The sequence below is a fragment of the Solanum pennellii genome, chromosome 7 (assembly GCF_001406875.1).
Source record: "Solanum pennellii chromosome 7, SPENNV200".
NCBI classification, from domain to species: Eukaryota; Viridiplantae; Streptophyta; class Magnoliopsida; order Solanales; family Solanaceae; genus Solanum; species Solanum pennellii.
In genome coordinates, this window is record NC_028643.1 from 78,686,461 (window position 1) to 78,701,563 (window position 15,103).

At 31.9% G+C, this 15,103-nt stretch overlaps 1 protein-coding gene across 3 annotated transcripts; it reads left to right on the top strand.

Annotated features, from left to right (window-relative positions):
- Positions 1-6,198: 6,198 nt before the first annotated feature.
- LOC107025908 (uridine kinase-like protein 3) lies at positions 6,199-14,862 on the top strand. Of its 3 annotated transcripts, XM_015226693.2 has the most exons (16): positions 6,213-6,347; positions 6,584-6,719; positions 8,327-8,490; positions 9,338-9,429; positions 9,968-10,037; positions 10,501-10,619; positions 10,957-11,053; positions 11,317-11,396; positions 11,965-12,159; positions 12,296-12,379; positions 12,481-12,541; positions 13,290-13,350; positions 13,906-13,999; positions 14,091-14,163; positions 14,307-14,389; positions 14,507-14,656. In XM_015226693.2, the coding sequence occupies exons 3-16, from the start codon at positions 8,343-8,345 to the stop codon at positions 14,654-14,656; spliced, it is 1,407 nt and encodes a 468-aa protein (XP_015082179.1). In that variant the 5' UTR covers positions 6,213-6,347; positions 6,584-6,719; positions 8,327-8,342. The 3 variants fall into 3 exon arrangements, with proteins under 3 accessions (XP_015082178.1, XP_015082179.1, XP_027774097.1); XM_015226692.2 differs by lacking the exon at positions 6,584-6,719 and having other exon boundaries at positions 6,199-6,347; positions 14,507-14,862; XM_027918296.1 differs by lacking the exons at positions 6,213-6,347; positions 6,584-6,719 and adding an exon at positions 8,588-9,007 and having other exon boundaries at positions 8,356-8,490; positions 14,507-14,862.
- Positions 14,863-15,103: the final 241 nt, after the last annotated feature.

Here is a 15,103-nt window from a genome sequence, read left to right on the forward strand (position 1 = left end):
GACTAGCGTGTTATTATTTTTTATTGTTGTTAAATGTTTGGGGGTTTAAATAGAAAAAAAAAAGATGGAATATGTATAGAACAAAGTCTGTTAGTATAAAAAATGAACGTTACGTTGGATACCTTCTTTTTGAATGATTTAAAGAGGCAAAAGTTTATCATGCCACCTTTTACTGTACTCTATTGGACCACTTTTAATAATCTTCTTAATTAATTTTGTTATTTTACTTAGTCACACTTGTCTCCTTTGTGCTAATTACTGCTGGCCTCACTTTTGGTAAAAACAAGCAAGAGGGATAGACATGAATAATTAATTTATACTAATGGTGTGTTTTCCAAAATAATTGTGAAAAGGATCAGAGAACAACATGTATTGTGATGGAATGATTCGCGATTATTTATTTATATTCAAAAGTATGTAGGGTTCGAGTTTTTAGAAATAGAAATAATATATTGCCAGTAAAATAAATTCTGCAGAAAATTGATTGAATTTGATAACTATTAAATATCAAATGAAAAAATAAATTTCGAAAGAGGAGGCATGCACCATTATGTGTAAATCAAAAGATTTCTTGATCATGCTTAATTATGATGAGGCCCGTTGACTATTAATTGGTTAATTTCTTGAATGACAAGGTTGAATTTCTACATTTGTAGCATGTTATATATCAAACCTTACCAATTAGATATACATGCAAGGTGTACAATATTTCTTATAATTAAAAATACTCACTATTCTATCGTAATATTTCATAATAAATGAAAGATGACACGAGAATTTGAACTCTTGACCTAATACGTAAAGATTCATGCAATCACCAATGCACCAAAGTGCTCTCTTGAACTTTTCTTGGTTCAACTAATTAACTCCTCGATTGAGCTCTAATCTTTATTTCAAACTCTTTATTGAGTCTTTGATGCATCAGTTCGTATATAATAAACCATGGTGAGTTAAGGTATTAAAATGAGATGAAATTAAGTACACCTAAAATTAATAGAAGAAAGCTACTTTGAAAGACGTACAATTATGTTTTCATGGTATAGTGATGATATAAGTTGAGGTAAAATGGAAAAAACAATATGACGAATAAGGTTTAGTATTATCTAAATCGAACTTTTTTTAAGACTGACACGTTGATAATATAATAGAGTACAAGAAATTAATTGCAGCAACAAAATAAAGTAAAAAGATAAACTAACTAAATCATTCTTGTTAGCCGACAATGTTCAATGGATAATAATCTTCATAATAATCTTAATCTACCTATAGTTGACTAATTTTAAGTTCTTTTGAGGTGAGTCCGCAATTGTGGGGTAATTTGTGGGATTGTGTTATACTATATAGTTTTTATTTAGTGCATGAAAGTTGAAGAAAGGAATAATTTCTTTCACTTTTGGGCTTTTAGGTGGGGAAAAGATGATCACTATTTCTTCTTTTTAACCCAACAGACAATGGCCAATTATGACTATACAACCCCTAACTAATTTTCACTATACTTTTTGACAAACAAAAGAAGAAGATCATTATATGTTGGCATGACACTTCCAAATGATTCCTAGGGACCAAACCCCAACTATATCCAAGACTTTCGAGAAGGTGTTTATTATCGTCAGCGCAGTGAAAGTTTTAATTTTTATGTTTTTCTACTCATTAAATTGATAAGAAATACTTGTTAGGCTTAAACCAACCTTAAAACTAGCTTAAGAGATCAAGATTGTCTGAAATTATATAGAGACCATATTTTCCTTCCACACCCGACGTGGACTTGAACTTATGGTTTGAATATATACTACATGAACAATATAAAACAAGGATCGACATCGACTAAAACAAGATATAGACTTTGAATCTGACATAACTCAAGCCTAAAAGCTATTTAATAGGCGAAGATTGCTCAAAAGAGTGGCTAAATTACCAAATGTATGGTCCATAAATATTTTCATAGATGGACCAAATTTATGGCCCATCAATATAGTGAGTGCCACTTCCATAAAAACATAGGGCTTTTTGATTAGTGGACTATCAAAACCACAGCAGCCTAAAGAAAATTTAGTGGGCTATAAGAATGAGAACATTAGCTATGTGATAAATTGATAACCAATTTGTCATCACTATCACATTGCCAATTATATAGCACCATAAATATTGTTGTAAATTAATTGGTAGGTAACTATCCCTAGTGCTTAATCAAAAGTGTTGAATTCGAGCGTTATAATGAAGTAGGACTTACCTAGTATTGAGTAATACTATTCTGCACGAATTCAAACTAGTCAAGCCCACTATAATAGCTATTACTGTGTTATTAATGGTGTTAAGAAAATTTCACATTATACTTTTAAAAAAATGTGATTTTAATTAAATATCTTTTCATACATAGGATTTTCTCCTACATTCAATACAACTTGCTTATGTGAACTTGTATTTTTTTTTTAAAGAAATGGATTACGAGCGTGTGCGAGGATGTTATAAGAGTTATACCCCTAAAAGAAAAAGTGTGAATTACATGGAGATTTTTCTTGAATTAGCATAAAAATTCGCAGGAAAATAAGTTTTCTACGAATTTTCATAGTTATGAGTTATGATGATCTTGGACAATTCTATTCTTTTCTTGTGAGTTAATTTTTGAAATTGAATTAGACATGATTCGTTTCTTTATAGCATTAATAACAAAAATTATTTTATATATAATTGTAACATAATTAAAATTTTAAATTAAATTATTATTATTGTTTCAAATATATAAAAATAAGTCAAATCGAGAAAGTGATAGTGAGTTTAAGAGATAGATTATTGCTTAATCCATGGTCACACTAATTCAGATTTGTCGGTTGATACTGTTTTGGATTGAGTAAAAATAATTTTGAAAAAATTGAAAATATTAGGGGAAAAAAGACCAATTGTGGAGCCCTCCTCTTTGATTTTTCTAATTATTGCTTAATTAATACCTAACCTAATTATTACAATCTCTAAGTGCCAGCAAATGTCACACACATCTAGACCACTATTTGTCTAGTTGATTTTTTTTTAAAAAAAAAATTCTCTAATTGGTGAGAAAAGGGAAAAAATAAAATAAAATAATTTGAGTGAGACATTTTTCCATACTATTCATTTGAATTAATTTCTGGGGTCTATTTGGATAGTGTTCAAAATTACTTTGTCGAATTAGTGCAAGTGATTATTACATGATAAATAGCGAATTACTTGATATGATGATTGAAATTTTTTTAATATTATTGATTAGAAATTCTAGTAATAAATTATGTAAATAATGTAGTGTGTTTAATAGCAGAGATATTTATTACGAAAAAGCTTATATTTATATTTAAAATAATCATACCGATAAATAATATTATACTCAAATAGAATTGTTTCGTTATAAAAAGTATCCAAAGAGAGTTTGAAATATATATATATATATATATATATATATATATATATATATATTTATTGAATTGAACACTTAGATTATCAATCCAAATATAATTAATTATAAGACATTAGAAAGATTAATATGATTTACTTAATAATGGCGGTAGAATATACAATTACTCTTCTTTAACCAGATTTTTCTTCACCTTGTATAGACAGAAAATTTCTAAGTTTTCAAATTCTCACTATTTTGATTTTTGAGTTATTTTTTCATCATTTTGTTGTGTTACGTGAAACTTGTTATAATTCTGAGAAAATAAATAAATTAGATTTTATTTTATTTTAGTTAGGAGTAAGTCATAATTTTAAAATATTATTCATATGACCTTTTGAGAGTTCACCCGACAATACATTATTATCTAAATAAAGAATTAGATAATTTAATTGGAAAAAGACTTCTCTGATTTTGACTCGGAAGAAAAAAATAGTACTCTTCTTTGAGATTAGAAAATTTAAGTATTATTAATCTTATAACAGTATCAAAATAATCAAATATAATATTTCCATTCTTTTGAAAATTTATATAAATGTTAATTTGGTATGAAACAGTTATTCATATATAAATTATTCAACATTCTCTTTACATAAAATGATGTATAGTTTTTTTCATAATTTATATATATATTATTATTTATGTTGATTTTGAATTGCTACAAAAAATCATATTAATTTTATATATGAACAATTGATAGACTAAAATATGCTATCATTTATCGGGATTAATTTATTTATGACTCCCTCCATTTATTAAAATAGTTAAATGACGAGATTAATTCTCTTTATTAGTAAACAATCTTATTTCCTTAAACAAACTAAATACATATTTTAGTTACAATTATTATGTACCTTCTTTTTAATACCTTTCATGGAATATTCAGTGATAAATAAGTTTTAAATTATATGAATCTTTTTTTTTAATTAACCTGATTTATAATGAAATGGTTGAAATCTCCACCCTTAACAAATATGTATTTTCTTTTAATTATATATATTAATGTTAATGGAAAATAAAATAAACGAATGAAGTATGATTAAAGTAGATAAAATACTTCAAAAGTAATTAATGTGTCTATGTGCTTGAAAATAATTGAGTGCCATCATACGGCGCTTGATGAATTTCATGAAGAACATGCAGCGCCACGTCATTTTCTCTCGTTAATCGAGTAATATTATTTATTATTATAGCTACTTGATTACTTCTTTTTGTCCTTTTTATTTATAGTAAATTGATATATTTATTAAAAAAATAATAATTGATATAGTATATTATTATTTTATTCCTATTAAATATGAAGTGGATGAATTAAAAGTTTAATGTTTTCAAAAAGTTTTATAATTTTTAAAGTAATTAATTAAGAGTATAACAATTTTTAATTTGTCCAATTAAATAAGTAATTAAAAATACTAAAAAAGGAAAAATGAATAAATAATCAGAAACAGAGAGAATACTTATCAAAGCTTAGCGGGATTCTACTATTATTACATGCGGGATTAAATTAAAATAATAAATCAAATATTATTAATATCTCAATGAAAACAATTAAAATAACAAGACTAATTCTCTTAGTAGCAAACAAACTTATTTCCTTAAAGAAACTAAACACATATTTAACTACAATTACTTTTTTCTTAATACAGTTCATTGAATATTCATCAATGATTAATATGCTTTATAGACTAAGATAAATCTTTATCATATTTGTTTGTTATGATTTGTGGTAAGATAGTTGAATTTTTTTTTTTAATTCAAATTTTTTAGATTTAAGCTAAGTATATGAGATAAATTTTGTAATACGTGAATTCAATTTTATTAGACTTCAATGCGGAGATCAAGTACCAAATGATTAAAAAAAACTTGTTTCTAAATTAAGGACTTTAGTGCATTTATAAGTTTTTGCAAGGGGTTTTAGGTAGATTCACCACACTACAATAAGGTGAGACTTTGGTCCAAAGTCGATATCGCAGGAGTTGGGCTCCACATCCCACTCGCTGCCAACGTGTAACCTCCATCGTTTATTCGACTCGATTTATATTATTTTGAATTAATAGATTCAAATATATTATTTAGTGAATTTTTACGTGTTAGAGATCTTTCGATTGATTCAGATAATAAAGTGGTGATTAACAAGATTATTTATACCTTTTATTGAGTAATTGATACCAAATTTTCCTCTATATTGGATAACATTTTCGTCAGACTGAAAATGTATCATGTTCAGCTTAATCACGTTTTTCCAATTCTTCTTCAGTTTATTTTTCCCTGTCCTCCAACTCATCATGACCAACTTTTTGCACCTCCTCCTCAATGAGATATTTGTGCTTCCCCTCCTCACATTTTCGCATCATTTCAGCTTCGCTTTTCACCACCATTAAAATCATTTTTACTTTGTCATGCATATGATTGTTTCTAATTTTTTCTCTCCTTTTATGACCACACATCAATCTAACGACCCCACAATAAAACATCCTCATTTATGTCACATTCATCTTCGTAAGACAAGACGTCTTTATGTCAATATTGATTATGTACAATATAATCGATCTAACGACCCCACAATAAAACTTAACTTTAACTCTCGACAAGACATTCTTATTTAGAATAATTAAAATTAATAATTAAGGTACCAAAAAGTGTTGATTAAACTCTTAAAACATAAATTAAAAAACCCAGTGGGCGAACTTGTAATATCACCTAAATACCAAGCCCATAGTCATAAATAGAGAAGAAATCACCTCTTTCCGCTCCTCTCTATAAATTCATGTCCCTAACGAAGCCCACAATTTATATTATATATATACATACACTACTTCTCATAAATACACATTACTGTTCATTGTATCTCTGTTTCTTCTTCTCCAACTAATTTCAAATCTCAAATAAATCTTCCCCAAATTTAGAACGAACAAACAAGCTTCAGGTACATCAATCTTCTTTTTTATGTATACTTTTTCTCTGTAAATCTGCATTCACGTTATCAATTTATGCTTTTCCAGTTGTTACGAGCTGTTTATGTTTATTGTTCAGTTCAATTTTGAATCTAGAAACTTTGTTTTACGATCTATAATCCGTATTTGCTGATTAATTTGATTGTTTCTAGAGTTTTTTTGATTTCTAGTTTAATTTGATGATTGTGCTATTTTCTGTTCCTCATAGCTTGGTAACGTCGGGGATGTTTGGTTATGGTGGAGGATCGTGGATGTGTGAGCAGAGGCTGACGGTGAAATGAGTTATAGTGTGATGTTTTATGAGTTTGAAGTAGTATGCAGCAATGTCATGTATGTCTATTTAGGTGAGAGATAGATTATACAAATTTACTTGGAGATGTACTAGAAGCTGTGGTTGTGCTAACTTGCTATCGTCTAGACTCATTAAGATCTATGAATTATATTTACTCAAACGATGTAGCAGATCACGTTCCATATCGTATATACGAGGAGGTTGCTGCATGTTGATGTATATCCATTTAGGATTCAGATTATCACATATTATTTTGATGGGAACTTAAAATGGAACGCGACTATGATGGGTTAGAGGTTGGAGTTGAAGGAAAGAAAGTGATGGTGCAGGGGTTGACGGTTTCCAGAATATAGTTGGGGTGTTTGAGCTAATGTTAGTGAGCTAAACTGTGGCTTGCGACATTGTATAATTCTCTATCTAGAGATATGCATTATGCAGTGTTGAATTCCTTTGCACTCAAGGGTGTAGCCTAGTGGTCTATGAAGTGGGTAGAGAATCTTGAGGTCCTAGGTTCAAATTCTAGTGGAAACAAAAACTACTAGGTGATTTCTTCGCATTTGCCTAAGCTTTGGTGGGAAGAGTTACTGGGTACTTGTATGGGTGGGTAATCGGTCGAATAGTCGAGGTGTGCACAAGCTAGCTCATGTGGTTAGAATTGCCTAAAATCTTGTAAGGAATGCAACAAGTTCCACATTCCACTCGATGTGGGAATCCAACAAGTTCCAAATTAGAATATCAACTATGGCATCCCATAATCTTTTCAAATATCATTATATAAATTCCTAGCCCCAACCCCGCAATGATGACCAAGTTGGTTGAGCTAGTGATCTCCCAAATGGAGGGTCTCAGGTTCGAACCCCCCTACATACTTTCTTGGTGAAACTCGTTGTGTGGGGCTTGCCAGTTTACCTCTCTTGTGTGATTGGCGAGCTTATTGGAGCAGGGCTGCGAGTTCCCTTGACAAAAACAACCTAGTTCCACCATTGCAAACTTGATCATTTTCCTATACACATTGTCTTACTTATGCATACTTAAATATCAAGGAATCATGAATGATGAACTTCGGTTTGATATCCAACTGAGTCGGTCTCACAAGATACCACGGTAGGCCGATATGAGTGGATTCTTTTGCAGAATTAGCTTTCTCGGAGACATAAATTAATTCCTTTTTAATGCTTGGGCCATAACTTTTGAAGGTGTTTGCCTAGGTACCAAGATAAGCCAACCCACTATAAAGCCTAGACTTTTAATGTGTCTGTTTAACTTTTATCTCTTTGATTCATAGCTTCCCTCTTGTACACTATAAATGCATGATTCAGACGTAAATGTGTCATAGAAACATAATTGTCGTTGCAGCTTGTACTGTAGGTATCAAGAAAATATAATTTACAAAAAACTAGATGAATTTTTACAAAGAGCAAACACTATTATGATGAGAAAGACGTGATATTCTCACTCGAAATGCCTAGGCAACAGGCCAGGACACTGCCCAGGCTTGCTCACCATCTAAATCATGCTTTAAAATTGAAAAAAAAAAAGAAGAGAAAAGTTTCTGGTATTAGTATATTACTAACCATCTGGGTTCCCATTTGTGATACTGGTATTTATCTTTTATAGAAGCTTGTGGTGCATCACTGATTGTTGGTAACTTAAATGCAGAGCTTAAAACCAACAGATGGGTTCAAATGCAGTTGATGATTTGATAGAAGCGTCATCGGGAGTTCATTATTCTGGATTCCATATGGAGCAGCCACGTACTCCAGAAATTGAGCAACCAACAACCTCTATAGATGATAGTTTTCATAAGCAACCCTTCATCATTGGTATGTATGCACAGTGGTATCTCTCTTGTTGTCACCTGAGCATTGTTTTTTTCAAATAAGGGTCTTCAGCATTGTCAATTCACTTTTGCAATTGCAGAAATTGGAAAAAAGGACTACTTATCCCAATATCAATTCAATTGTTGTTCTCCTCAGCAATTCTTGGAATGTTTCTTTGTGATGTTCATTTTTTATGATTCCCAGAGCAAAGGATATGTTTGCTTAAGAAACTGACTATAATTATTCAAGCTTTCATCATGTGTACATCAAATGATAGTGTTCGCTTCAATATGAATGTTAAAATTTAAAAATATGGTAGAGCTATTCATGGATGCATATAACGTCGGGATGACAAGGGGCTACAATCTTGAGCAGCATTGAAATCTAGTCTGACTTTTTGCCTGCTTGTAAGTGATTTAGTTGGCTATCTGGTTTGGCTTAGAACTTTGTGGGAATCTTTCTTTGACATTGGATTCTGGCTGCCTTTCAGATGAAGTTAACACAAAATTGATTATGCTGGGTATGTGTAAAGAAAATTCTCAATATAGATTTTGCACTCAATCCTTCTATTTGCCTACTGTTAGAACATGTCAATGGAGTTGGTTCAATTGTTTTTGTGTGCACATTGTTGGTCAACAGAGCAGTTTATGATTTTTATTCTCAGGAAGTGTGTCAGGAATGTGGGTGGTGATGAAAATTGATTATCTGGATTTTCAGTTGAATCATTAAACTTCAAGCAATTTTTCAACTTAATCTTTCCATCAGATTCAAGGCTGTAAATGATATTGGTATTTCTTTTGCTTGGTACATATTTTCTTAATCATGCTCATAAAATATGTTTCACCGGCAGGCGTTGCTGGAGGTGCTGCATCTGGCAAGACAACAGTTTGTGATTTAATTATTGAGCAGCTTCGTGATCAGCGAGTTGTACTAGTTAACCAGGTGGGTTTCTTCGGACTGGAAAGAAGTCGTTTCTTTATTTTGATGAACAAGTTTAAGCTTACAGCTAAATCATCCCTAGTATGAACAGATAGTATCATGATCTTCTCCATACAGCTTTTTTAGCTGCCTTCATTCTCTTATCTCTTCCTATTGAATCTATAACTATTTATAATGTGTTTATAGCTCCTCTTTTCTTGTTTCTTCTTGATAAGATGATTGGTTAGCTAGGGTCTTCTATATCTCAATTTTCTCTAGGTGTTTTTTTCTGCATATTCCCCCTTCAATTTTTGATAATTTTAAACTAATAAACCAAACTTATATTTCATCTATCTTTAAGATCAATAAGAACTTTTTGGTTGAATTACTGATTTTATTGGTCTTCATGTGAGATGTTTTCCCAACAGAAGTTGTGGGAAAAAATACGGCTTAAGAGGATTCAGAATGATATTTCTATTTAACGTCGTAAATGCTACATTTCTATATTTTAGTTTGCGTAAATTCATTCTCTGATTTATCTAACCCAAGTTTGAATTTGCAGGATTCTTTTTATCATACTTTGACTCCTGAAGAACTGACAAAAGTTCATGAGTACAACTTTGACCATCCTGGTTAGTCTAGTCCATTTTATTTGAGTTAAATTCAGTCTCAATTGTTTATGGTTTAATTTCCCAGATAGAAAATGACACTTCGTATTACTTTTAGGAAAAAGCATCTCAATAGTCTATATCTGTCATTTTTTTTCTTCTCAAAATCATTCTTGCATTTGCCTATAAAAATATTTATGAATTGAAATTGGACTCTCTTGAACAGGAATAGTTCTGACCTCGAAGAAGTTTGTTTATGTGTTCAAGACCTGTGGCTTGGAACTGTCCTCAATTTTATTGGAAATCCTTCTTAATTAATGATGATAATTTCTGGTGATTGAGTTTTGATTTATAGTGTTCATACATGTGTAAACTATTTGAAATTGTTTAATATTTATATGTCATTTGTTTGAATTATTAAATATCAGATACATGTTATAAGATAATGTTTGCTGTAAGTTTCATGATTCTCTTTCTTATTGTTCAGATGCATTTGACACCGAAAAATTGTTGCGTGTGGTGGAGGAATTGAAGCAGGGGCAAGCAGTAGATATTCCAAAATATGATTTTAAGAGTTACAAAAATGACGTATTCCCTCTTCGAAGGGTAAATCTTCATAGCATGATTTTATTTTGTTTCATTTTATTGCATACGTCACCCAACTTTCTAAAGAATACATCAATTTCTGTTTATCTTAGTCAACATTTAAACTCCCTCATCTTTTTGCACAATTTCTTTCTTCCAATTTAATACCTTATCTAAAAATATTTAAAAGGAAGAAAGAGGGATTGGATTCCAATGACACAGAAAACACATACGTCTCTAGATAGACAGCTGGATATATAGGTGGAGACACACACAATTGCCTGCATTTCGAGTTGTAGCTGTCTTTTTTCAGAATTCTCCATTAGTGCCAATTCACCTTCTTTATTTTACTTGGTAGGTCAATCCTTCAGATGTTATAATCTTGGAAGGCATACTCATCTTTCACGATCCACGTGTCCGAGATCTGATGAATATGAAGATATTTGTTGATACAGGTTCTTTCATCTCCTTTCTTTTGATGTTCCTTTATTATTGTTGTGGCATGAGTTGTGCCTTCTCATTGGCATGTTACCATGATGTACTAGAGAAAAGATTAGCATAATGTCCTAGTAGTCATCTCATATAGTATTCTTTTACTTGGATGTTCTGCTTTAGTTCTTGACATACGAGCATGTTGTATCCCTCCATGTCTACTGGACAGTGCTTTATGTTGGGTCTTCTACTTGTGTGGTTTCATCATCTTAAATTTTCAGTGCAGATGCTGATGTACGTCTCGCGAGGAGAATAAGACGTGACACAGCTGAAAAGGGAAGAGATATTAGTATGGTGCTTGATCAGGTTAGGAAAACTTTCAGGCTTATTTGAAAAAAGTGGGGATCGTTCACTCAAATTCGACAGATATTTGATAAAGCATTTCTTGAGTTTCTTACTCTTCCAACATATTGCATTTTGTTTATAACAAAGACCAGTGACTTGATGACTACGAACCTTTTGGAAATTTGGGCTTATAAGGCCAAATGTCATAAGTTAGGATTTCTAACTTCTGACTTTTGGCTTATCTTTGTTCTTTTAGCTTTAAAACAAGTGCTTAAAATCACTTCTTTTATTTTACCGAAACTGCTTAAAAGCTATTTTAGCTTAAAAACACCTAAATAAGCCAATCAAAATAGGCTCTAAGTTCTTTTCTCAGTTCATGTCTGTGAAAACTTCCATTATGAGTTTCTAAAATTGCCTTATTGCTAATAAGCTCAATAAAAACCATTTCTTCTTTAACTGATGATTCAACTTCCATCCATCTATTAAGTTTCTAATTGCATTTTTGAAGTTCATTGTCATCGGAATTAGCATGATTTTTATGCCTAAGTGTTCGGTTTTCACTAATAATTTGAGTTAATCTTTGATGCAGTACTCTAAGTTTGTGAAAGCTGCTTTTGATGACTTCATTCTTCCTACAAAGAAGTATGCTGATGTTATCATTCCCCGAGGTGGAGACAATCATGTTGCCATCGATTTGATTGTGCAACACATTCGGACAAAACTTGGTCAACATGATCTTTGTAAAATATATCCTAACTTATATGTCATTCAATCAACTTTCCAGGTACCATTTTTATCTTCGAAATTTAAGATATTACTTGTCCCTTTTTACCTGTTTCTCTTTTTTTCTTGAAATTGATTCGCTTTGTTCAAGATCCATCTCCCATGTGCTCCTAAAGATTGGTATTTTTTTCATTCAGATACGTGGCATGCATACACTTATACGGGATGGTCATACAACTAAACATGACTTTGTATTTTATGCTGATAGATTAATTCGATTGGTAAGTACATTGCTTTACTGGTTATCCTATTTTTCTCAACCAGTCAGTGAAAGTGAATCCTTTTTTAGCTTATCAACTAGATTTATCTTCACTTGAACCAGGTTGTTGAACATGGTTTAGGACATCTGCCATTTACGGAAAAGCAGGTGTTGACTCCAACTGGTAAGCTGCAACTGTAATCTATTGATATTCATGCCCTTCTATTTAGAAATCTTATTCAGAGCGTCTTTCATTACTACATTTTATATAGTAAGGTTATTGAAATTAGGTCCAAAGAGCAGGCTTAATGGTGATCTTCTTAGGACAGATGAGAGTGTGGATACAATTATGATACTTGGCCATGGTTTCTGAAGTCATGACTGATATCAAGAAAAAATGGCTGAATTGTAACTGGAAAAAGCCTAGGCATTATAATGCATTAGTGCATTATGACTAATGTTACTGTATTGGTCAAAGTATGGCACTGGTCACTGTAACATTGGGATGTCACAAGATAGCATTGCTTACAGTATTAACTTTAAACCTCCCATAGGGTTATTGTTGAAGACACTACTTTCCCCGCAAAGATATTTTCTTTTACAGTTGTTGGATTGTATATGTAAGGCATCATAAAACATTACTGATCCTATAGCGGTTAGAAAAAAACTAGCTACGCGTTTTCCTCCTTTTATTTGTGTCAGCTCTTGAAAATTTGTTCGTTGCAGTACTTCATTTTGGTCAATTTCAATACTTGAATCATGATTTTAACATTTTATTCTAAAGTCATATTGTCTGGGATTCTAGGAGTTGGTTTTATGTAACTTTTGTTTCTTCGTGGAGTTTAATCTTTTTCGATATACCCAGTTGAGTGGGAATAGCTTCAACGAGCAGAAATAAATTCTTAAATGAGATATATTTCTTATGAGTGCAGGATCTGTTTACAGCGGTGTTGATTTTTGTAAGAGGTTATGTGGTGTTTCAGTAATTAGAAGGTGAGTTTGTAATTGGCATTTCCCTTGCTTTTCCTGTATGGTAGTAATAATTGCTTTAGAGCATTTAAGGACTTTCTGATCTTTGTAATGGTGTTGTATGCGTGTATATCTGTTGGTCCATGTAATTTGGTAACCTTCATTAGATTGAGTGATTGATTGTATGGTTGTCCATGTCCTTAATTCCTATGTTGTTCACTTATTCTATTGGTATATTATGTCCCAAACTTGGCTCGAATGCAATTGTCTGTGCATGTGTGAGGCTCCGATATATATGTTTAAAGTTTTCACATGGAGCATCATGTTAGTGATTAAAAACTGAAGATAACAAATGACAGTCTCTTATCTCAGAAGCATATTCATTGTGGAGAAACTTCATTTTGCATTTTTTAGGATAAATACTTGTTACATGGCAGGACAATCGCTTAATCGTCATCCAGTTTCTAGTAGAGAATCTAATTAACAAGTTTTTGTTTCTGTGTCTTCTCTGCCTTCACCAAAGTGATCGAATTGCTGTATTTTGTTTCTTAACCATAAAATTTTCTTAATTATACACAGTGGAGAGAGCATGGAGAATGCCTTGCGAGCATGTTGTAAAGGTATCAAGATTGGCAAGATCCTGATCCATCGAGAGGGTGACAACGGTCAGCAGGTCAGCAATCTGCAGGGTCCTCCTGAGTCGTTATATTGCCTTTTGCGCTCCTTATGTTAAATTAATGCATTTTGTTAATAATGATGCACAGCTGATCTATGAGAAACTACCATTAGATATTGCAGAAAGACATGTCCTGCTGTTGGATCCCATCCTCGGAACAGGTTAGTTTTTAAGAATGCTCTGGATATCAGATAACTGACCACGACCTTCATCCACACCTAGTGCTGGATGAACTACATCATCAAGATTTTACAATAATTTCTCATCAAAAGCTTACGGGAGCAAAACTTGTGTACATACACAGGGAATTCTGCTGTTCAAGCTATTTCGTTACTGCTGAAGAAGGGTGTCCCGGAGTCCAACATTTTATTCCTCAATCTCATTTCTGTAAGTTCACTGAATTATCCAGTACAGGCTTTGCATTTCTTCCAACTTTCTGCAATTACTACTTCTTGTGGTGTTCAACGGAGTTGTCGAATAATAACTGTTTTTCTTTAAAATTAGGCACCTCAAGGAGTACATGTGGTGTGCAAGCGATTTCCAAGAATAAAGATTGTGACATCTGAGATAGAAATTGGCCTGAATGATGATTTTCGTGTTATTCCTGGGATGGGTGAGTTTGGTGATCGATATTTTGGCACAGACGATGACTAAACGAAGAGTTGTGGCCCCTCCATACCCCGCAATCACATAATGAGAGATGTAACGTTCTGTTCCAATTCAATTTTTTTTAAAGATCTTTTAAAAGAAAAAAAGTAAGATGAGCATATGGTGAAAACACTTGTGTAACGGATAAATGGACATTTTGAAGCATTTTTGAGTATACAAGCCTTATAAACGTGATTTCTTTTTGCACTCTACACTATCAAGTCCTTTAAACTATGCATATATGTAATCAGAAAATAAGAGTATACCACTAAAAATTGTGGCGGAGTAATAATATCAATCCCTCCATCTCTAATTAGAGATCTCGTATTCAGAGTTCCTCGTATAACATAAAATACAAACTATTGAACAACTTAGAGATGTATATTTGGTTGCAGTGTGAATTCAAAGTTTAGAGCCTTTCGAGAGCCATCCACAGATTAAGATGATTGTTTT